Source organism: Trachypithecus francoisi, unplaced genomic scaffold (genome assembly GCF_009764315.1).
Source record: "Trachypithecus francoisi isolate TF-2019V2 unplaced genomic scaffold, Tfra_2.0 Lachesis_group12, whole genome shotgun sequence".
Classification (NCBI taxonomy): domain Eukaryota; kingdom Metazoa; phylum Chordata; class Mammalia; order Primates; family Cercopithecidae; genus Trachypithecus; species Trachypithecus francoisi.
This window is the reverse complement of record NW_022681457.1, coordinates 3,654,289-3,677,098: the sequence shown is the minus strand read 5'-3', so window position 1 is coordinate 3,677,098 and position 22,810 is coordinate 3,654,289. Positions and strand designations below refer to the sequence as shown.

The 22,810-nt window shown below is 46.8% G+C and overlaps 2 protein-coding genes across 5 annotated transcripts in view; both read right to left on the bottom strand.

Annotated features, from left to right (window-relative positions):
* The window catches only part of ZNF114 (zinc finger protein 114), a 31,449-nt gene extending 15,037 nt beyond the window's left edge, over positions 1-16,412 (bottom strand). For 2 of the 4 annotated variants that reach the window (XM_033223855.1, XM_033223857.1), the window contains exons 1-2: positions 16,286-16,412; positions 4,359-4,521 (exon numbers count right to left, since the gene is read on the bottom strand). The gene's annotated coding sequence lies outside the window, so the exon portion shown is untranslated. Of the gene's footprint in view, positions 1-4,358; positions 4,522-7,506; positions 7,562-16,285 lie in introns of those variants that run through there. The other 2 variants (XM_033223856.1, XM_033223858.1) reach the window with 2 other exon arrangements.
* A 25-nt stretch (positions 16,413-16,437) lies between these two features.
* The window catches only part of LOC117091495 (caspase recruitment domain-containing protein 8-like), a 32,501-nt gene continuing 26,128 nt past the window's right edge, over positions 16,438-22,810 (bottom strand). The window contains 4 exon segments of the mRNA XM_033223859.1: positions 16,438-17,008; positions 17,502-17,546; positions 19,326-19,426; positions 19,428-19,465. Coding sequence (XP_033079750.1) covers positions 16,743-17,008; positions 17,502-17,546; positions 19,326-19,426; positions 19,428-19,465 — 450 coding nt within the window. The 3' untranslated portion in view covers positions 16,438-16,742.

The following is a 22,810-nucleotide window of genomic DNA, read 5'->3' as shown; positions in this document are numbered from 1 at the left end:
CACTTGGGGAGGCCGAGGCGGGTGGATCACCTGAGGTCAGGAGTTCGAGACCAGCCTGACCAACATGGAGAAACCCCATCTTTACTAAAAATACAAAATTAGCTGGGTGTGGTGGTGTATGCCTGTAATCCCAGCTACTTAGGAGGCTGAGGCAGGAGAATTGCTTGAACCTGGGAGGCAGAGGTTGCAGTGAGCTGAGATTGCGCCATTGAACTCCAGCCTGGGCGACCAGAGTGAAACTCCGTCTCAAAAAAAAAAAATGTATATACACACACATATATAAATATATAAATATATGTGTGTGTGTGTATATATATAGATATATTTTTATATATTGTAGAGAATATATACATATGCACACACACACACACACATATATATTTATATATTCTCCACAGGACATTATCGAATAGGAGTACTCAAACGTTATATGATCAAATAGGAGAAATACCGTGGCCGGGCGCGGTGACTCATGCCTGTAATCCCAGCACTTTGGGAGGCCAAGGCGGGCGGATCACAAGGTCAGGAGATCGAGATCAACCTGGCTAACACGGTGAAACCCTGTCTCTACTAAAAATAGAAAAATTAGCCGGGCATGGTGGCAGGCGCCTGTAGTCCCAGCTACTTGCGAGGCTGAGGCAGGAGAATGGCATGAATCCGGGAGGCGGAGCTTGCAGTGAGCCGAGATCGCGCCACTGCACTCCAGTCTGGGTGACAGAGCTAGACTCTGTCTCAAAAAAAAAAAAAAAAGAAGAAGAAATACCGTATAGACATCTTCCAGGCAGCTCTCACCAACAATGTCAAATTTTCTTGATTTTGTGATGGTTTGGGTATTTCTTTTTTATTTCTCAAAAATTTCCAAAAAAAGTTGTGAGTATTTGATTTCTTTCCTCAGTGTAAATATTCACTTTTATACAAAAAAAAAGAAATTATCAATCAACTCTTCTTTTGAGTAATTATTATTATTATTATTATTATTATTTTTTGAGACAGAGTTTTGCTCTGTTGCCTAGGCTGGAGTGCAGTGGCATGATCTTGGCTCAATGCAGCCTCTGCCTCCCAGGTTCAAGCAATTCTTCTACCTCAGCCTCCTGAGTAGCAAAAATTAGCTGGGCATGGTGGTGCACCCCTGTAATCCCAGCTACTGGGAGCTACTGTCCCCACTCCAGCCTGGGCGACAGAGCGAGACTCCGTCTCAAAAAAAAAAAAGGAAAAAGAAAGCAATTGCATGCTTGGGCAAACCAGGGATGACACTGCAACCTTCTCATTGTGAAATAATGTGAAAACCTGCCCTGCCACGCATCAGGAGGAGGCATCAGACGCGATCAAGCCAGCAGCAGTCTAAAGGAAATATGAATAACAAGCCCTGTCTTTGAGGTTATTACTTTTTCTTATTTTCTTGCTCCCTGAGAAACTTTGTTCTCTAAAATTCACAGCTTATCAAAAACTTTGCTTTTTGACATCCTATCGGTAAACATGAAAAGCCCCACTGTTGCCTGGGGGATCCAAGTCACTTTGACACAGAAGCAAGCCTGTGTAACTCAGGGGCTGAGCTGTAGATAAGAGTTTTAAGACACAACATTCCACGTCTATCTTGACCTTATAGTTCCCAAGGAAACAACCAGACCTGATGATAACCCCATTACACGCATCTCAGCTCTAAGCCTACCTAAGAAGTTAAACAGTCTATTTCAATTCAACTTTCCTGAATTCCATCCTTTCCCCAAAACAATTGGAGCACCGGTTGTGTCCCTAGTAATCTCACACACATCAGCTCAGGATAATAGTTAAACAAACAAAAAAAGTCCGGGCACGGTGGCTCAAATCTGTAATCCCAGCACTTTGGGAGGCCGAGACGGGCGGATCACGAGGTCAGGAGATCCAGACCATCCTGGCTAACACGGTGAAACCCCATCTCTACTAAAAATACAAAAAACTAGCCGGGCGAGGTGGTGGGTGCCTGTAGTCCCGGCTACTCGGGAGGCTGAGGCAGGAGAATGGCGTGAACCCGGGAGGCGGAGCTTGCAGTGAGCTGAGATCCGGCCACTGCACGCCAGCCTGGGCGACAGAGGGAGACTCCGTCTCAAAAAAAAAAAAAAAAAAAAAGGAAAAGAAAAAGAAAAACAATGCACCATTGTGGGTCTGCTCAGGTGAGCAGGCTGAGGCTGGCTTTTACTTGATTGTCTATGATGAATATACACCTGGCTGATGAAACACGTTCCCATGTTTGCCCTGAGTTCCAGTAAACCAGACCTCACTGGAGTACATTTGTAATAAAAAAGCATCTTGTTGGCCCGGCGCGGTGGCTCAAGCCTGTAATCCCAGCACTTTGGGAGGCCGAGAGGGGTGGATCATGAGGTCAGGAGATGGAGACCATCCTGGCTAACACGGTGAAACCCCGTCTCTACTAAAAAATACAAAAAACTAGCCGGGCGAGGTGGCGGGCGCCTGTAGTCCCAGCTACTCGGGAGGCTGAGGCAGGAGAATGGCGTGAACCCGGAGGCGGAGCTTGCAGTGAGCTGAGATCCGGCCACTGCACGCCAGCCTGGGCGACAGAGGGAGACTCCGTCTCAAAAAAAAAAAAAAAAAAAAAGGAAAAGAAAAAGAAAAACAATGCACCATTGTGGGTCTGCTCAGGTGAGCAGGCTGAGGCTGGCTTTTACTTGATTGTCTATGATGAATATACACCTGGCTGATGAAACACGTTCCCATGTTTGCCCTGAGTTCCAGTAAACCAGACCTCACTGGAGTACATTTGTAATAAAAAAGCATCTTGTTGGCCCGGCGCGGTGGCTCAAGCCTGTAATCCCAGCACTTTGGGAGGCCGAGAGGGGTGGATCATGAGGTCAGGAGATGGAGACCATCCTGGCTAACACGGTGAAACCCCGTCTCTACTAAAAAATACAAAAAACTAGCCGGGCGAGGTGGCGGGCGCCTGTAGTCCCAGCTACTCGGGAGGCTGAGGCAGGAGAATGGCGTGAACCCGGGAGGCGGAGCTTGCAGTGAGCTGAGATCCGGCCACTGCACTCCAGCCTGGGCGACAGAGCGAGACTCTGTCTCAAAAAAAACAAAAAAAGAAAAAAAAATGCATCTTGTTCTGACTGTGGGGTTTGATCCTGGCACCTTCACACCACTCTCCTTGCAGCTTTTCCTTTTTATACATTTCCTCTACTGAGGTCTCAGTTCCCATAAAAGAACATGCTCAGCGCACCAAACTCAAACCCCCAAAGCTCTTTCTCTAGGAAACCAGTGTATCCTGCACTTCTGGCCCTGCCCAGACTCATCACAACAGGCTCCAATCCAATACTTTTTTTTTTTTTTTTTGAGAGGGAGTCTTACTCTGTCACCCAGGCTGGAGTGCAGTGGCACGATCTCGGCTCACTGCAACCTCCACCTCCCAGGTAGAAGCGATTCTCCTGCCTCAGCCTCCCAAATAGCTGGGATTACAGGTGCTCAGCTCACTGCAACCTCCGCCTCCAGGGTTCAAGCGATTCTCCTGCCTCAGCCTCCCGAGTAGTTGGGATTACAGGCGCGCGCCATCAAGCCTAGTTAATTTTGGTATTTTTAGTAGAGACAGGGTTTCACCATGTTGGCCAGGCTGATCTTGAACTCCTGACCTCAGGTGATCCGCCCGCCTCGGCCTCACAAAATGCTGGGATTATAGGCGTGAGTCACCGCGCCTGGCCAGCTCCAATACTTCCATGGATGCAAAGAACACAAACCCTGCAACAGCTGCATGCGGGCATCTCTGCTGCCCAAGCCAGGGGACAGGCGCTTTCGCAAGGTTGCAACACGGCATAGGGGAAGCACCCTTCTCCCTGGGCCAAGGTGAAGTGCGCGCTCGGGGGCTGAACACGTGGGTCATTCGTGCCTTCCCTTTTCCTCCCGGAAGGGTAGAGACAATGAGGCTTTTGCAGACAGCAACTCCCAAGTCCCTGGGCCCCGGCCGGGTCCCGCCCTTAATACAGACACTCAGGCACACTTCCACTTCCACTAGCTCCGGCTTCTAGATGTCTCTGCGGGTGGCGCAGCCGAAAAGCGCGCGCAGCCCAGGAGCGTTTCGGAGCTGAACTAGGATGGGGATCAAACTGTTGAAATAAATCAACCTAACGAGTCCGCCAGGAAGGACCGACGACAGAGATTCGTCCTGCCCAGACATTTTGTACCCTCTTCTTGACCCCTTCCTCAAAATGGACGGAGTAAGGGACCAGGAGGAGGAGAGGGGAGCCGAGCAGGCAGGGGATCCCAGCGCCCGCACTCCTGCCTGCCCCCCCGCCCCCCGGCCCAGGGACCCGATCGCCCGGACCCCAGAGTCTGACCCCCACGGCCAGTAGATTGACATTTCCTGTAGAACTTACTCGCCAGGCACTCCTGATCCAAGCAGGAAACCCCAGCCTTGGGTCCTCGCTGTCGCCTCCGCCCGCGCCACCGTTCCTAGGCTCTCCGGCTTGGAAGCGCTCTGTCTGCGCAGCCAACGCGCCTCCTTGCGGGCTCCGGAGACGCCGGCCGCTTGCTGGCTTCCTGCATTTCCCAAGGAAAGAAGGCGTTTGTTATTTCTCTGTACTGTAAAAGGGCGGAAACAGACACTTTGGGGGGTCTCTGGTTTCTGTTGTCCTCATTTTTATGTTTTTGCTACCACCCCCACCCCGATCCGTTGACTAGCGGCTAAACCGCAAGGCTCCTGTCACCTAGCCTTGAAATGTTTTTTTTTTTTCCTTCCTTCCTTCCTTCCTTCCTTCCTTCCTTCCTTCCTTCCTTCCTTCCTTTTCTTTCTTTTCTTTTTTTATTTTTTTGAGATCGAGTCTCGCTCTGTGGCCCAGGCTGGAGTGCAGTGGCGCGATCTCGGCTCACTGCAAGCTCCGCCTCCCGGGTTCACGCCATTCTCCTGCCTCAGCCTCCCGAGTAGCTGGGACTACAGGCGCCCGCCACCACGCCTGGCTAAGTTTTTGTATTTTTAGTAGAGGCGGGGTTTCACCGTGTTAGCCAGGATGGTCTCGGTCTCCTGACCTTGGGATCCGCCCACCTCGGCCTCCCAAAGTGTTGGGATTACAGGCTTGAGCCACCGCGCCGGGCCTTCTTTCTTTTCTTCTTTTCTCTTTTCTTTTTTTCTTTTTCTTTTCTTTCTTCTTTCTTTCTCTTTCTTTTTTCTCTTTCTCTCTCTCCCTCCCTTCTTTCTTCTCTTCCTTTTTTCTTTCTCTCTTCTTCCCTCCCTTCCTTCCTTCTCTTTCTCTCCCACTCTTCCTTCCTTTCTCCCTTCCTTACTTTTCTTTCTTTTTTCTCTTTCTCTCTCTCCCTCCTTCTTTCTTCTCTTCCTTTTTTCTTTCTCTCTTCTTCCCTCCCTTCCTTCCTTCTCTTTCTCTCCCACTCTTCCTTCCTTTCTCCCTTCCTTACTTTTCTTTCTTTTTTCTTTTCTTTCTTTCTTTTTCTTTCTTTCCTTTTTCTTCTTTCTTTCTTCTTTCTCTTCTTTCCTTCTTTCTTTTCTTCTTTTCTTTCTCTTTCTTTTCCTCCTTTTCTTTCTTCCCCCTTCCTCTTTCCCTCTTTGCCCCTCCCTCCCTCCCTTCTTTATTTTTTTCCTTTTCTTATTCTTTTTTTCTTTTTTTTTGAGACAGGGTCTTGCTCTGTCCTTCAGGCTGGAGTGCGGTGGCGCAATCTTGGCTCACTGCAGCCTCAAGCGATCCTACACTTCAACCTCCCAAGTAGCTGGGACGACAGGTGTGTACAAGCACACCTGGCATTTATTTTATTTTATTTATTTTGTTTTATTTTATTTTATTTATTTTATTTTAGAGATAAGAACTTACTATGCTGCCCAGGCTAGTCTTGAACTCCTGGGTGTCACGCGTGTCTGTATAGAAGACCACCTAAACAGGCTTTGTGTGAGCAACAGGGCTGTTTATTCACTTGGGTGCAAGTGGGCTGAGTCCGAAAAGAGAGTCAGCAAAGGAGACAGGAGAGGAGCAGCTGTATAGCATTGGGGTAGGCCGTGGAAAGTTACAGTTAAAGCTGATTATCTGTTGTCAGTAGGGGAGGGGGTCACAAGGTACATGGTGGAGAGATCATGAGATTCGTTGTCCAGGAGAAGAATGTCACAGGGTCGATGGGTCAGTTGGGGCAGGACAGGAACAAGTCATAATGGTGGAATGTTGTAAGGTGGGTTAATCAGTTAAGGCAGGAACTGGCTGTTTCACTTCTTTTGTGGCTTTTCGGCTGCTCCAGACTTCTTGGCCCGTGCAGGCCATCTGGACGTATATGTGCAGGTCACAGGGGTTACAATGGCTGAGCTTCAGCTCAGAGGCTTGACACTGGGCTTAAGCGATCCTCCGACCTTGGTGTCCCAAAGTGCTGGGATTACAGGTGTGAGTCACCACACCTGGCCTGAAATGATTTTAAACACTTACATAATTTACTACCTGTGCTGGGCGCAGTGGCTCAAGCCTGTAATCCCAGCACTTTGGGAGCCCGAGACGGGCGGATCACGAGGTCAGGAGTTCGAGACCATCCTGGCTAACACGGTGAAACCCCGTCTCTACTAAAAAATACAAAAAGCTAGCCGGGCGAGGTGGCTGGCGCCTGTAGTCCCAGCTACTCGGGAGGCTGAGGCAGGAGAATGGCGTAAACCCGGAAGGCGGAGCTTGCAGTGAGCTGAGATCCGGCCACTGCACTCCAGCCCAGGCGACAGAGCGAGACTCCCGTCTCCAAAAAAAAAAAAAAAATTTACTACTTGAGTGACGTATGTTTTGCTGTGATAAAAACATGGAGTGTAGTCCCCCTCGCTGTGAGAATTTTATCATCTTGCTTTATCCAGCTACACATGTGAATTACTGGCCTCAACTACTGGACTCCAAAACATATTAAAGACTTGGACAGATGCAGGGAGAGTTCAGGCTGTGGCGGAGCTGCTCTCTGCCAGCTTTCCAGTTACTCTCTCAAGTCTCACATCCAAACACCCACACTGCTTGCTAGTGAATTCCTGAAATCATACTTTGGCCAAGTGTGGTGGCTCACGCCTGTAATCCCAGCACTTTGGCAGGCCGAGGTGGGCGGATCACGAAGTCAGGAGATCGAGACCATCCTGGCTAACACGGTAAAACCCCATCTCTACTAAAAATACAAAAAATTAGCTAGGCGTGGTGGCGGGTGCCTGTAGTTCCAGTTACTTGGGAGGCTGAGGCAGGAGAATGGCGTGAACCCGGGAGGCGGAGCTTGTAGTGAGCTGAGATCGTGCCACTGCACTCCAGCCTGGGCGACAGAGTGAGACTCGGTCTCAAAAAAAATCATACTTTGGTCATTCTCTTATTTTAACCATTCAAGACAGTTTTCAGAAACTGTTCTCAGAAATACTACTCTGGCCGGGCATGGTGAGTCACCTCTACAATTCCCAGCACTTTAGGAGGCCAAGGCAGGAGGATTACTTGAGCCCAGGAGTTTGAGATCAGCCTGGACAACACAGTGAGATCTCGTCTTCACACACACACACACAATTTAGACAGGCATGGTGGCACACACCTGTAGTTCCAGCTACTCAGGAGGCTGAGGTGGGAGGTTTGGTTGAGCCTGGGAGATCAAGGCTGCAGTGAGCTGTGATCATGTCCCTGCACTCCAGCCTGAGTGACACAGCAGGATCCTGTTTCCAAAAAAATAAAAAAAAAAGAAAAGAAAAAGAAATACCTTTATTGGGATTGCACCAACAACCTCCCAAGGAGACGAAAAGACCTCCAACCGCAAGTTGCAGTTAAAACTACTGCCTTGGCCGGGCGCGGCGGCTCACGCCTATAATCCCAGCACTTTGGGAGGCTGAGGTGGGCGATCACCTGAGGCGAGGCGTTCAAGGCCAACATGGCGAAACCCCGTCTCTACTAAAAATACAGAAACGAGCTGGGCGTGGTGGTGCATACCTGTAATCCCAGCTACTCGGGAGGCTGAGGCAGGAGAATTGTTTGAACCTGGGAGGAGGAGGTTGCACTGAGCTGAGATCGCGCCACTGCACTCCAGGCTGGGTGACAGAGCAAGACTCCATCTCAAAACAAACAAACCAAACCAAACCCAAAATGACTGCCTAAACCCAGATCTCCAGGACCCAGACTCAGTTTCCCACCCTGACTCTGCTTAAACGGGAGTTGCTTGATCTTCCGATGCCCTGATGCAAATCAGCTGAATAAAATCTTTAACCTCTACTCGAGTTACATCGTTTCATTTCTTTTGAGGGTCCCCAGCAAGCCTTGATTTGCAACTCTTTTTATTTTTTTTGAGACGGAGTCTCGCTCTGTCGCCCAGGTTGGAGTGCAGTGGTGCAATCTTGGCTCACTGCAAGCTCCACCTCCTGGGTTCACGCCATTCTCCTGCCTCAGCCTCCGGAGTAGCTGGGACTACAAGCGCCCGCCAGCATGCCCGGCTAATTTTTTTTTTTTTGTATTTTCAGTAGAGACGGGGTTTCACCATGTTAGCCAGGATGGTCTCGATCTCCCGACCTCGTGATCCGCCCGCCTCAGCCTCCCAAAGTACTGGGATTACTGGCATGAGCCACCGCGCCTGGCCTGCTTCTCTTTTTCTTTTGATTCTTTGGGAGGAAAGATTAAGCCCAGCCCAGCCAGAAGGAAGTGCTGGGAATCCCTATCTGGTCAATTAAATTATTTATTTATTTATTTATTCATTTATTTTGAGATGGAGTTTCACTCTTGTTGCCCAGGCTGGAGTGCAATGGAGCAATCTCAGCTCACCACAACCTCTGCCTCCTGGGTTCAAGTGATTCTCCCACCTCAGCCTCCCGAGTAGCTGGGATTACAGGCATGCGTCACCACACCTGGTTAAGTTTTGTGTTTTTAGTAGAGACAGGGTTTCTCCATGTTGGTCAGGCTGGCTTCGAACTCCCGACCTCAGGTGATCCGCCTGCCTCGGCCTCCCAAAGTGCTGGAGCCACCGCACCTGGCCTAAATAATTTATTTTTTATGCACTGTCTTTCTTCACTCTAGTACTGAAATTCTACCATAAAGCTTAAATTGCCTAGTATTGATTGATACCTACCCCAGTTACATTTTTTTACGGTGATAAAATATACATCACAAAAATTTCCATGTGAACCATTGTAAAGTGTATGCTTCAGTGGCATTAAGTACAGCCACATCGCTGTGTAACCAGCATCACAATTCATCTCCAGAACTTTGTCATCTTTCCCAATTAAAACTCTGTTCCCTTTAAATAATCACACTCCATTCCCTTTTTCTCTCAGTCCCTGGTAAGCTCTGTTCTACTTTCTGTGTCTAGGAATTTGGCTGTTCTAGGGATCTCCTAGAAGTGGAATCACTCAACCTTTGCCTTTTTGTGTCTGGCGTATTTAATTTTGCACAATGTTTTCCAAGTTCACCTGTGGTGAAGCATGTGTGTATCAGAATTTCATTCCTTTTAAAGTCTGAACAGTATCCCATGGTATGTAGTGTTACAAAGTAAAATGTATGGCTGGGCATGGTGGCTCACGCCTGTAATCCCAGCACTTTGGGAAGCTGAGGCAGGAGGATCACCTGCGGTCAGGAGTTCAAGACCAGCCTGGCCAACATGGTGAAACCCCGTCTCTACTAAAAATACAAAAACGAGCTGGGCGTGGTGGTGCGTACCTGTAATCTCAGCTACTGGGGAGGCCGAGGCAGGAGAATTGCTTGAACCCAGGAGGCAGAGGTTGCAGTGAGCCAAGATGGTGCCACTGCACTCCAGCCTGGAGACAGAGTGAGACTCCGTCTCAAAAACAAAAGAAGAAAAGAAAAAAAAGTAAAATGTGGCTTAAGAAAATTTCTGATCTCTTCCCCAAATAAACTACCTGCAGGTAGTTTCAGGCTGTCCTTTTTGGAGGCTCCCAAATTACGACCGAAGAAGTACAAGGAGTTGAGAACCCTGTTAAACCTTGGTTCAGGGCTGGGTTCAGGGCGCTAAAGGATAGTCCTCTTGCGACCTCCAGTGGTTGTAGGTGTTCAGTTCCCTTCTATTGTCTCTCGGTCTTCGTCTCCTCCAGTGGTGCTTCCTTTCCTTGTTTTCTCATCCTGTTCCTTCAAAAACCTGCTTCTTGGCCAGGTGCAGTGGCTTACGCCTGTAATTCCAGCACTTTGAGAGACCTAGGTGGGCGGATCACGGGATCAGGAGTTCGAGATCAGCTTGGCCAACATGGTGAAACCCAGTCTCTACTAAAAACACAAAAATTAGCTGGGTGTGGTGGTGGACGCCTGTAGTCTCAGCTACTTGGGAGGCTGACACAGAAGAATCGCTTGAAGCCAGGAGGCAGAGGTTGTAGTGAGCCGAGATTGTGCCACTGCATTCCAGCCTGGGCGACAGTGAGACTCCGTCTCAAACAAACAAACAAAAAAACCTCAAAAAACCTCACAAATAACCTGCTTCTTTTCTGGTATCCTCAATATCCCGTTTCACCTATGCCTTCACTGCTAGGTGGATCTTTTTAAAGAAAATTGGGAACATCATGGCCAGGTGTGGTGCCTTATTCTTTGAGAGGCCGAAGTGGGTGGATTGCCTGAGCTTAGGAGTTTGAGCAGCCTGGGCAAAATGGCAAAACTCTGTCTCTACAAAAAAAAAAAAAAAAAAAAAGAGTCAGGTGTGTGGTGCACGTAGTCACAGCTGCTTGGAAGGCTGAGGCAGGAGGATCACTTGAGCTCAGGAGGCGGAGGTTGTAGTGAGCTGAGATCTTGCCACTGCACTCCAGTCTGGGTGACAGAGTGAGACTCTGTATCAATCAATCAATCAATAAAAACTTTAAAAAATCACTATGTATGTTTAAAAGATGAAGAGTTAAAAAATGCTTTATTCCCTTACATAAATATTCTCTTACAGTTAAAAGCAATCATCATTCAGGACATCATAAAATATCCTGTTAATGTCATCTCCCTGGTTCTTATTTTTACTTTATTGCTTTGCATAGAGATACAAATCACCCACTATTATAGGTTTTTTTTGTGTGTGTGTTAAGTTTTTTGGTGTGTGTATGAATTCTTTGTTACTCTAAGTTGCCACTTATCTAATTCCACCCCCCCCCATTCAAACATCGTTATTGTAGAAACTAGGTCATTTTTTCTGTTAAATTTTCTTTGGTTTCAGTTTTGCCAATGACATCCTTGTATTGTCATTTAACATGTTTTTCTTTCTTTCTTTCTTTCTTTTGGAGATGGAGTTTTACTCCTGTCCAGGCTGGAGTGCAATGGCATGATCTCGGCAAACTGCAACCTCCACCTCCTGAGTTCAAGCGATTCTCGTGCCTCAGCTTCCCGAGTAGCTGGGATTACAGGTGCCCGCCACCATGCCCGGCTAATTTTTTTGTATTTTAAGTAGAGACGGGGTTTCACCATATTGGCCAGGCTGATCTCGAACTCCTGACCTCAGGTGATCTGCCTGCCTCAGCCTCCCAAAGTGCTGGGATTACAGGCATGAGCCACTGCGCCTGGCTGTCATTTAACATGTTTTTCTAGCCTTTGAATTTCTTTTAAACTAGTGGTTAGATATGGATGCTTGATCAGATTCAAGTTCACTTGCTTTTTTCTTTTTCTTCTTTCCTTCCTTCCCTTCCCTCCCTCCCTCCCTCCCTTCCTTCCTTCCTTCCTTCCTTTTTTTTCTTCTTTTCTTTTTCAGTGTCTTGCTCTGTCGCCCAGGCTGGAGTGCAGTGATGTGATCTTAGTTCACTGCAGCCTCAACCTCTCAAACTCAAGCGATTCTCCTGCCTCAGCGTCTGAAGTAGCTGGGACTACAGGTACATGTCAACATGTCCAGCTAGCTTATTACTTTATTTTTTTGGTAGAGGCAGGATCTTGCCATGTTGCCCAGGCTGGTCTCGAACTCCTGGGCTCAAGCAATCCTCCCACCACAGCCTCCCAAATGCAGTGAGGCCCTGTAGCATTTCCTACAGTGGGATTCACACTGGCGGAAGCACATGAGGACAAAAGCAGATGTGATAATACCCAAGATTGTGAATGGTTTTCAAATCTCCAAATCTCCCACAGGGAATATGGTATATGAGAGATTCTCTCTCCCTCTTTTTTTTTTTTTTTTTTTGAGACAGAGTTTTGCCCTTGTTGCCCAAGCTAGAGTACAGTGGTATGATCTCAGCTCACTGCAACCTCCGCCTTCCAGGTTCAAGCAATTCTTGTGCCTCAGCCTCCCGAGTAGCTGGGATTACGGGTACGTGCCACCATGCCTGGCTAATTTTTTATTTCAGTAGAGACGGGGTTTCACCATGTTGGCCAGGCTGGTCTCAAACTCCTGACCTCGGGTGATGCGCTTGCCTTGGCCTCTCAAAGTGCTGGGATTACAGGCGTGAGCCACTGTGCCCGGCCTTGGTTGCCCATTTTTATGGTTATTTCTTGATGCTGTGCTAAACAGGGGGTGGATTATTCATGTCTTCCCTTTTTGGTCCACACTGGGTAACTTCCTGATGTTGCCATGGCATCTGTAACTGTCATGGCGCTGGTGGGAGTGTCGGAGTGAGGAGGACCAGAGGTCACTCTCATCGTCATCTTGGTTTTGGTGGGTTTTGGCCGGCTCCTTTATTGCAACCTGTTTTGTCAGCAAGGTCTTTATGATCTGTATCTTGTGCCAACCTCCTGTCTCATCCTGTGACTTAGAATGCCTTCACCATTTGGGAATGCAGCTGGGTAGGTCTCAGCCTCATTTTGTCCAGCTCCTACTCAAGATGGAGTTGCTCTGGTTCACATGTCTCTGACAAAATGTCTATGGAGGCTGGGTGCGGTGGCTCACACCTATAATCCCAGCACTTTTGGAGGCTGAGGCGAGTGGATCATGAGGTCAGGAGTTCGAGACCAGCCTGGCCAACATGGTGAACCCGCGTCTCTACTAAAAATACAAAAATTAGCTGAGCGTGGTGGCACAGGCCTGTAATCCCAGCTACTCGGGAGGCTGAGGCAAGAGAACTGTTGGAAGCTGAGAGGCGGAGGTTGCAGTGAGCTGAGATCGTGCCATTGCACTCCAGCCTGGGCAACAAGAGCGAAACTCCGTCTCAAAAGAAAAAAAAATGTCTATGGAAGGCGTCGGTCTCCTATAGCTGGGACATCAGCGGTCTGTGGTGAGAGCCTGCCATCCCTTGGTCCCTTCACTCACCCCTCCCCTAGGAGCCTTTCAGTGCTGGGAGCTGGCCCTAGGGTTTAGCTACCCCACACCACATTCCCAGGTTCCTCGCTCTTCAGCCCTGGTGTCTGCATCGCCTCTGTATCAACTCTTGGTGTTTTCTCTCCGAAGATCTGCTCTAAGTCTGCTGGCTTACCCAATATCTTGGTTTCTCTTGGTGGGAGTGGTGCTTCCGGGCTGTGTCCAGCCAGCCATCTTGACCCTCCTCTAGGCATGATTTTGAAAATTTAATCTGCTCCCCTGACTTCCTGGAAACATACGCCGAATGGGAAATGTGTCTGCGAGACATTACAACATCCCGAGGAGCCTTCTCCTCATCGGGAGGGATCAGAGGCTGCCCTTGCTCTCCTCCCGGTCGTCTCTTGTGAGATGTGAGCTTCATGTGAGTATTGTGTGCAGCCAACACCATGGAAGGCCAGGTGGACACCTGGAGAAACGTTCCTTCCTTGTGTGTTTTTGGAGTCCATGGATCAGCCTCCCTGGGGTCAGTCCTACCTCCTGTCCTTGCTTTCAGTAGAGCCAGGACACTCTCTCTATATTTTTACTCCACTGAAGTTGAACTTTCAGTCATTTGCCACACAAGAGTTGACACAGATCCAGAGGACATTGCAGATTGCTGCCCTGGGTGATTTAAAAAAATTAATCTGGAGACGACATTAGGAGATAGAGTGTTGTAGACCTGGATCCATTACTTGCCAGTTAATGGAACTTTGGTCTTTGGAGTCTTTACTCTTTTTTTTTTTTGAGACAGAGTCTTACTCTGTTGTCCAGGCTGGAGTGCAGTGGTGGGATCTCGGCTCACTGTAACCTCCACGTCCCAGATTCAGGCGATTCTCCTGCCTCAGCCTCCCAAGTAGCTGGGATTACAGGCATGGGCCACCATGCCCGGCCAATTTTGTATTTTTAGTAGAGAAGGAGTTTCTCCATTATTGTCAGGCTGGTCTCGAATTGCTGACCTCAGGTGATCCGCCTGCCTCAGCCTCCCAAAGTGCTGGGATTACAGGTGTGAACCACTGCGTCCAGCCTGCATTCCATTTATCTTTGTCACACTGTATATATTATGTATATACTGGATAAACGGGTCCTAATTTTATAATATCTAGTCTCTAGATATTAAAGAGTTTGTCGGCCGGGCGCGGTGGCTCAAGCCTGTAATCCCAGCACTTTGGGAGGCCGAGACGGGCGGATCACGAGGTCAGGAGATCGAGACCATCCTGGCTAACATGGTGAAACCCCGTCTCTACTAAAAAATACAAAAAACTAGCCGGGCGACATGGCGGGCGCCTGTAGTCCCAGCTGCTTGGGAGGCTGAGGCAGGAGAATGGTGTAAACCCAGGAGGCGGAGCTTGCAGTGAGCTGAGACCCAGCCACTGCACTCCAGCCTAGGCGGCAGAGCGAGACTCCGTCTCAAAAAAAAAGAAAAAAAAAAAAAAAAAAAAAAGAGTTTGTCAAGATATGACAAAAGTAGAGTTAGTAAACTAATATATTTCGTACACTTTGTGTTAACATTAATTAAAACGCCATCTTCTGAAAAAGACTTTTGGAAGTGAAATGGTAACATCAGCTCTCAGTGACACACGTCACTTAAAAAAGAAGCCTAGTGCCTTCTTTTTAATGGACTTGTATTTTTAACTTCACATACTCAAATGAATCAATAAAACTCATATTAATATATACCTTGTTTTGTTTTAATAACGACATATTTTCATTTTTTTCATAAAATTATGGTGTTCAATCTTCAAATGCAAAAGTTCAGTTCTACTTCAAGTTAGGGTATAGAAAAACAACAAAATGCCGTTTCTCTCAGCATAACAATAATAAAGCACATGGAGCGGCAGAAAGCGAGTCCATGAAGACTTTAATGAATTCCGAGGCGTAACCCCGACTTGGGCATCCACTGCTGTGATCCCAATTCACATTTAAAGGCCCTGAGACCTGCACTAGCAGGTCAACCTCTGCCCGATCTCACAGGCACACACGGGATAGATAGAATAGAACTGCACAGACTTTAAAAATGACCTAACACGAAAACCTCACTTCATAGAAGACTTAAAAAAAATGGACACTTTGTGTCGAATACAGATGAATCGTAGAGTCTCATAACATAACATTCAAATGTCCAGGGTACAAATCAAAATTACTTACAATACAAGGATGAGCCATGGCTGGGTGCGGTGGGCCACATCTGTAATCCCAGCACTTTGGGAGGCCGAGGTGGGTGGATCACTTCAGGTCAGGAGTTCGAGACCAGCCTGGCCAACATGGTGAAACCCCCGTCTCTACTATAAATACAAAAAATTAGCTGGGCGTGGTGGTGGGCGCCTGTAATCCCAGTGACTTGGGAGGCTAAGGCAGGAGAATTGCTTGAACCTGGGAGGTGGAGGTTGCAGTGAGCCGAGATCATACCACTGCACTCCAGCCTGGGCGACAGCAAGACTCTATCTCAAAAAAAAAAAAAAAAAAAAAAAAAGGAAAGAAAGAAAAGTAAGAGAAGTCATAGATAGCTATCAGATCTGCTCTAAAAGAACTACAAATCGGCGCGCAGTGGCTCAAGCCAGTAATCCCAGCACTTTGGGAGGCCGAGATGGGCGGATCACGAGGTCAGGAGATCGAGACCATCCTGGCTAACATGGTGAAACCCCGTCTCTACTAAAAATACAAAAAACTAGCCAGGCGAGATGGCAGGCACCTGTAGTCCCAGCTGCTCCGGAGGCTGAGGCGGAGCTTGCAGTGAGCTGAGATCTGGCCACTGCACTCCAGCCCCGTCTCAAAAAAAAAAAAAAAAAAGAACTACAAAGTTTTTCAGACAAAAAAGAAAACGGCAGAATGAAATTTGGAAAATCAAGAAATGGTGAATATCTGGTAATCCGTTAATAGGCCATTTTCCTTGAGAGCTATTGAAACAGTCAATGAGTTATACAAAACTCAATGATTAAAAGTACAAGATACATAGCAATTTCCCAAGGGTTTTTTTTTTTTTTGGATGGAGTCTCCATCTGTCGCCCAGGTTGGAATGTGATGATGTGACCTCGGCTCACTGCAGCCTCCGCCTCGCGGGTACTTGTAGAATAACGTACTTACATTATTCTAGTAATACCAGCAATAGACAAAATGTTAAAGGAACAACGTGTATAAAACCAATACCATTAAGAAATACCTTGAGTCTCTTCGATTGAGAGATTTTGTTAGCTTTCCTGCTTTTTGTGGTGGAATGGTGAGACATCAACAGAGTGTCCAGAAAAGTTGGTTTTCAGGTTCATCAGGAGAATTTTCCTTTCTAGAGCCTGTCATGCATAAACACAACTGCCTTGACTTATTCACTCTGGGTCTTCAGGAAATGCGTCAGTGGATGGAGTAGTCATATATCGAGCCATGGTTAGAAAAGATTTACAAGCACTATTGTTACATTCTTCAGATAGTCTTGAGGGAAAGGCATGGGGATACAGCCAATGGGTATCTTCCAGGTGACGTCTCTGTCCCCAAAGCCTGTGTGATGGGCAAATGTGACCCAGCCCTCCTCTGTTTTGGACACTGGAATCAAGGATGCATTTCTACTCATTCATTTCCAATGAGAACGCTGGATTCTCTCTTCCACACTCTCGGACTGACTCCCTTTACAAACTCAGCTGTCTAAGATAGGACACGAGGTAAGGGTCCCTCTCACCAAGGCTTCTGAAGAGCAGCTCCAGGGCCCGGTCCCCTTTCTTCTCCACCATGGTCAGCAGGGTGTCGTTCTTGCTCTGCCGTGTCTTTGCCTGCTCCACCAGCTCCTTCTCATTCTTAGCGAGAACCTCATTGTCTTGGAGATCATCGAGCACCCCTTTCAGGTCCCCCACCCTGGCTTGGAGTTGCTGGTGGTTCTCCCTCACAAAGACTGCACCTGGATGAAAGGGGGAGTTGCGGACTCTGAGAATTGCTCTCTTACAGGATTTGGGATCCGCACCAAATGAAGATTCATAATTCCAGGGTGGGGGATGGGTCTTTATCTTGTGTCTGTTGCCTAACCCACATTCATTTCATTTTGGATATTTTACTTCCAGTTCTTGATTAACTTTGTAGTCTCATAGTTACTATATATTTCTCAAAGTTCAGTATAGAACTACTTTAACTTACAGTTCCCCAGATGCAAGACATTTACCCCAGTAACTTGTTGTTTCCTGCTCCTTTGTGTGGACGTGATGTCCTCACGTCCTCCCTTAAGTAAATCATACTCATTGTTTGTTGGCATCACTTTTTTTTTTTTCTGGCATCGCTTGTTCTTTGTAAATGATAAGCTTCGAAGGAATGGAGCCTCACTTTGTGATGTCAAAGCACTCAAAGGACTCTTGATATCAGATACATCCATCTGGCTTTAGCGTAAACATTTCACTAACCTGAGAAGGCAGGTGGGGCGGTTGCAGCTCCAAGCTGGATATCCACTACAAAAGAGGGAAGAATTGGAGATGACATACAATGAATCATATACCGTTACTGAGCTTTTCTAGTCTTTCACGCGCCAACGAAAATAATTTAATTCTATACATTTTATAAGGCAGGGATCTTGTTTGGCACACTAATATACTAATAAAACCCCATTACGTCAAGAGCCACTCACTGCCCATTCAGGAAATGTATCAGAGAAAGGAACACATTTTTCCAGTATTCTTTCTGTTTTTGTTTTTTGTTTGTTTGTTCATTTTTTGAGACAGAGTTTCACTCTGTTACCAAAGCTAGATTGCAATGGCCCAATCTCAACTCACGGCAACCTCCGCCTCACAGGTTCAAGCAATTCTCCTGCCTCAGCCTCCTGAGTAGCTGCGATTATAGGCATGTGCCACCATGCCTGGCTATTATTTGTATTTTTAGTAGAGACAGGGTTTTGCCATGTTGGCTAGACTGGTCTCGAACTCCTGACCTCAGGTGATCTGCCCACCTCGGCCTCCAAAGTGCTGGCATTACAGACATAAACCACTGCGCCCAGCCCATTTTTCCAATATTCTTTCTATGCACAGGTGAATGTCTTAGGAACTCTGAGGGTTACAACAATATCATATCATACTGTCTTACATAAATTACAGTCAAGGTAAATGTGTTTTAGGCATGAACAATCAACATTTAAGGAGTAAATTTTTATACATGTTGGTACCAGAACTTATAAGTTGATAGAAGATTTCACAGTTGGAGCTGCCCATTTGAAAATAATTGAAATGATATTTCCCAGGAGGCCTTCAACATGGTCTTATCCTTTTATCTAAAATCCCTGATGTGGCTTAAAGTTCTGATGAATTTTGTGACCCCTCCGTTGGTAGCAGCTCAGTCTCCGTGTCACCAACACAGAATGAATCTGATGACTCTGAGTCTCCCATTGACTATGAGGCGCAGAAACTGGGTTTCTAGTCATTGGACTTCCAGGAAGAGCATCAGCTTCATGGAACAGCACGTTCACCCAGAGGCCCAGCCACCCACAGGCTCCCCATGTCATCCAGAATTTCCCTGTTAAGGAGTTAGCAGGCTCATGACACCTGGAAAAATCTTGTTTTTTAGATGGAATTTCCCTCTTGTTTCTCAGGCTGGAGTGCAGTGGCACCATCTCGGCTCACTGCAACCTCCGCCTCCCGGGTTCCATCATCTCATGCCTCAGCCTCCTGAGTAGCTGGGACTAGAGGCACCCTCCACCACGCCTGGTTAATTTTTGTATTTTAGTGAAGACAAGGTTTCACCACGTTGGCCAGGCTGGTCGAGGCGGGTGGATCACCTGAGGCCAGGAGTTTGAGACTGGCCTGGCCACAGGGCAAACCCCCATCTCTACTAAAAATACAAAAATTAGCCAGGTGTGGTGGCGCATGCCTGTGGTCCCAGCTACTTGGGAGACTGAGGCAGGAGAATCACTTGAACCAGGAGGTTGCAGTGAGCCGAGATCGTATCACTGCACTCCAGCCTGGGTAACACAGTGAGACTCTGTCAAAAAAAAAAAAATCTCCTGTTCTTTACCCCCAGCTGCGAGGGGTTTCCATTCCCATGGCCATCCCCATTCTCAGGTCCCTTGAGCATTTCACTTCCTACGGACTACCATCACTTTCGTTGTCCTCACATTGGCAGTATACTGACAATGGACTTCTTATGTGGGACGGAATGAGAAACAAGCTTTCTTCTTTGACATCCAATGGTGGAGGTGCATTTTCTCTCATCAAAAATGCCATCCTCACCCACTCACCTACCTGGCTTCACCACAGTCTTCCAGACCAAAGTCCCATGTCTTTTGTCAGTAATTTCAAGCTGAATGGGTTCCTTCATCTGCCCAGCATAGAATTTCGAGAAGGCTGGATTTCTCCAGGCTCCTGTAGGACAATTTCAACTCCTAGAGGAAACATAGCAGTTGACTTGAAGCAGTGGAGGGTGGAAAGGCCCAGCTCTCTACAGTGAACTGGCCAATGGAACTTAACCCCTGTTTTCTGCACAATGTCATGGCTGGTTGAGGGGAAACAGAGGAAGAGAGGTAAACATCCTGAACATCCTGTTCTTGTTTTTGTTTTGAGAGGGGGTCTTGCTCTGTTGCCCAGGCTGGAGTGCAGTAGTGCAATCTCAGCTCACTGCAACCTCCGACTCCCAGGTTCGAGCGATTCTCCTGCCTCAGCCTCCCAAGTAGCTGAGATTACAAGTGCACACCACCACGCCCCAGCTGATTTTTGTATTTTTAGTAGTGACGGGGTTTCACCATAGTGACCAGGCTGGTCTCGAACTGAAGACCTCGTGATTCACCCCCCCCCCCCTTGGCCTCCCAAAGTGTTAGGATTATAGGCATGAGCCACCGCACCCAGCCAGTAAACATCTTTTTAAATTTACAATGTTAGGAAATAATTTTATTCTATGAAGCAAGAGTAAACTAGCTCTCAACACCCCATGAGTCAGAGAAAAATGATCTGAACTGAGTATAAAAATCTTAGGTGTTGGCCAGGCGCAGTGGCTCATGCCTGTGATTTCAGCACTTTGGGAGGCCGCAGTGGGCAGATCACCTGAGGTCAGGAGTTTGAGACCAGTCTGGCCTCAGGTGGTGAACCCCCACCTCAGGTGGTGAGCCTTCAACATGGTGAAACCCCGTCTCTATTAAAGATAAAACGAATTAGCTGGGCATGGTGGTAGGTGCCTGTAATCCCAGCTACTCGGGAGGCTGAGGCAGGAGAATCGCTTGAACCCGGGAGGTGGAGGTTGCAGTGAGTCAAGATCACGCCAATGCACTCCAGCCTGGGTGACAAGAGCGATATTCCATCTCAAAAACAAACAAACAAACAAACAAACAAAAAAGTCTTAGGTGCTGAGGCTCCTCATTAATAATGCTACTAACTCAGAATCTCAGATGATATAGAAACGTGAGAAAACTGGCAAAGGCAGCTCCTCAGGTCTGTATTGGCCTCACTGGGAAGCCAAGGGTCAGATGTGGCACTGTGCTTTCACGTCCCTCCTTCTCTTCGTTCCGCACCCAACTTCCCCAGGATTCCTAAGCAAAGCTGCCCTGGGGAATAGGGAGCTAACCTCATAGGCAGGACAGAATTAGGAAAAGCTTAGCTCATGCAAATTTCTAGTTTCTTTAGGAAACAAACCCTACAACTCTCAGAAATAGTAATTAAAAAAAATAAAAAAAAATTTTTTATTATACTTGATGTTCTAGGGTACATGTGCACAAGGTGCAGGTTTGTTACATATGTATACATGTGCCACGTTGTGTGCTGCACCCATTAACTCGTCATTTACATTAGGTATATCTCCTAATGCTACCCCTCTCCCCTCCTCCTACCCGACAACAGGCCCTTGTGTGATGTTCCCCTTCCTGTGTCCAAGTGTTCTCATTGTTCAATTGCCACCTAGGAGTGAGAACATGTGGTGTTTGGTTTTCTGTTCTTGCAATAGTTTGCTGAGAATGATGGTTTCCAGCTGCATCCATGTCCCTACAAAGACACGAACTCATCCTTTTTTATGGCTGCATAGTATTCCATGGTGTATATGTGCCACATTTTCTTAATCCAGTCTGTCACTGATGGACATTTGGGTGGTTCCAAGTCTTTGCTATTGTGAATAGTGCCACAATAGACATACGTGTGCATGTGTCTTTATAGCAGCATGATTTATAATCCTTTGGGTATATCCCCAGTAATGGGATTGCTGGGTCAAATGGTATTTCTAGTTCTAGATCCCTGAGGAATCGCCACACTGTCTTCCACAATGGTTGAACTAGTTTACAGTCCCACCAACAGTGTAAAAGTGTTCCTATTTCTCTATATCCTCTCCAGCACCTGTTGTTTCCTGACTTTTTAATGATCACCATTCTAACTGGTGTGAGATGGTATCTCATTGTGGTTTTGATTTGCATTTCTCTGATGGCCAGTGATGATGAGCATTTTTTTCATGTGTCTGCTGGCTGCATAAATGTCTTCTTTTGAGAAGTATCTGTTCATATCCCTTGCCCACTTTTTGATGGGGTTGTTTGTTTCTTTCTTGTAAATTTTTTGAGTTCTTTGTAGGTTCTGGATATTAGCCCTTTGTCAGATGAGTAGATTGCAAAAATTTTCCCCCATTCTGTAGGTTGCCTGTTCACTCTGATGACAGTTTATTTTGCTGTGCAGAAGCTCTTTAGTTTAATTAGATCCCATTTGTCAATTTTGGCTTTTCTTGTCATTGCTTTTGATGTTTTAGACATGAAGTCCTTGCCCATGCCTATGTCCTGAATGGTATTGCCTAGGTTTTCTTCCAGGGTTTTTATGATTTTAGGTCTAACATTTAAGTCTCTAATCCATCTTGAATTATTTTTGTATAAGGTGTAAGGAAGGATCCAGTTTCAGCTTTCTACTTATGGCTAGCCAGTTTTCCCACACCATTTATTAAATAGGGAACCCTTTCCCCATTTCTTGTTTTTGTCAGGTTTGTCAAATATCAGATGGTTGTAGATGTGTGGTATTATTTCTGAGGGCTCTGTTCTGTTCCATTGGTCTACATCTCTGTTTTGATACCAGTACCATGCTGTTTTGGTTACTATAGCCTTATAATATAGTTTGAAGTCAGTAGCGTGATGCCTCCAGCTTTGTTCTTTTGGCTTAGGATTGTCTTGACAATGCGGGCTCTTTTTTGGTTCCATATGAACTTTAAAGTATTTTTTTTCCAATTCTGTGAAGAAAGTCATGGGTAGCTTGATGGGGATGTCATTGAATCTATAAATTACCTTGGTCAGTATGGCCATTTTCACGATATTGATTCTTCCTATCCATGAGCATGGAATGTTCTTCCATCTGTTTGTGTCCTCTTTTATTTTGTTGAGCAGTGGTTTGTAGTTCCCCTTGAAGAGGTCCTTTACATCCCTTGTAAATTGGATTCCTAGGTATTTTATTCTCTTTGAAGCAATTGTGAATGGAAGTTCATTCATTATTTGGCTCTCTGTTTGTCTGTTATTGGTGTATAGGAATGCTTGTGATTTTTGCACATTGAGTTTGTATCCTGAGACTTTGCTGAAGTTGCTTATCAGCTTAAGGAGATTTAGGGCTGAGACGATGGGGTTTTCTAAATCTACAATCATGTCTTCTGCAAATGGACAATTTGACTTCCTCTTTTCCTAATTGAATATCCTTTATTTCTTTCTCATGCCTGATTGCCTTGGCCAGAACTTCCAACACTATGTTGAATAGGAGTGGTGAGAGAGGGCATCCCTGTCTTGTGC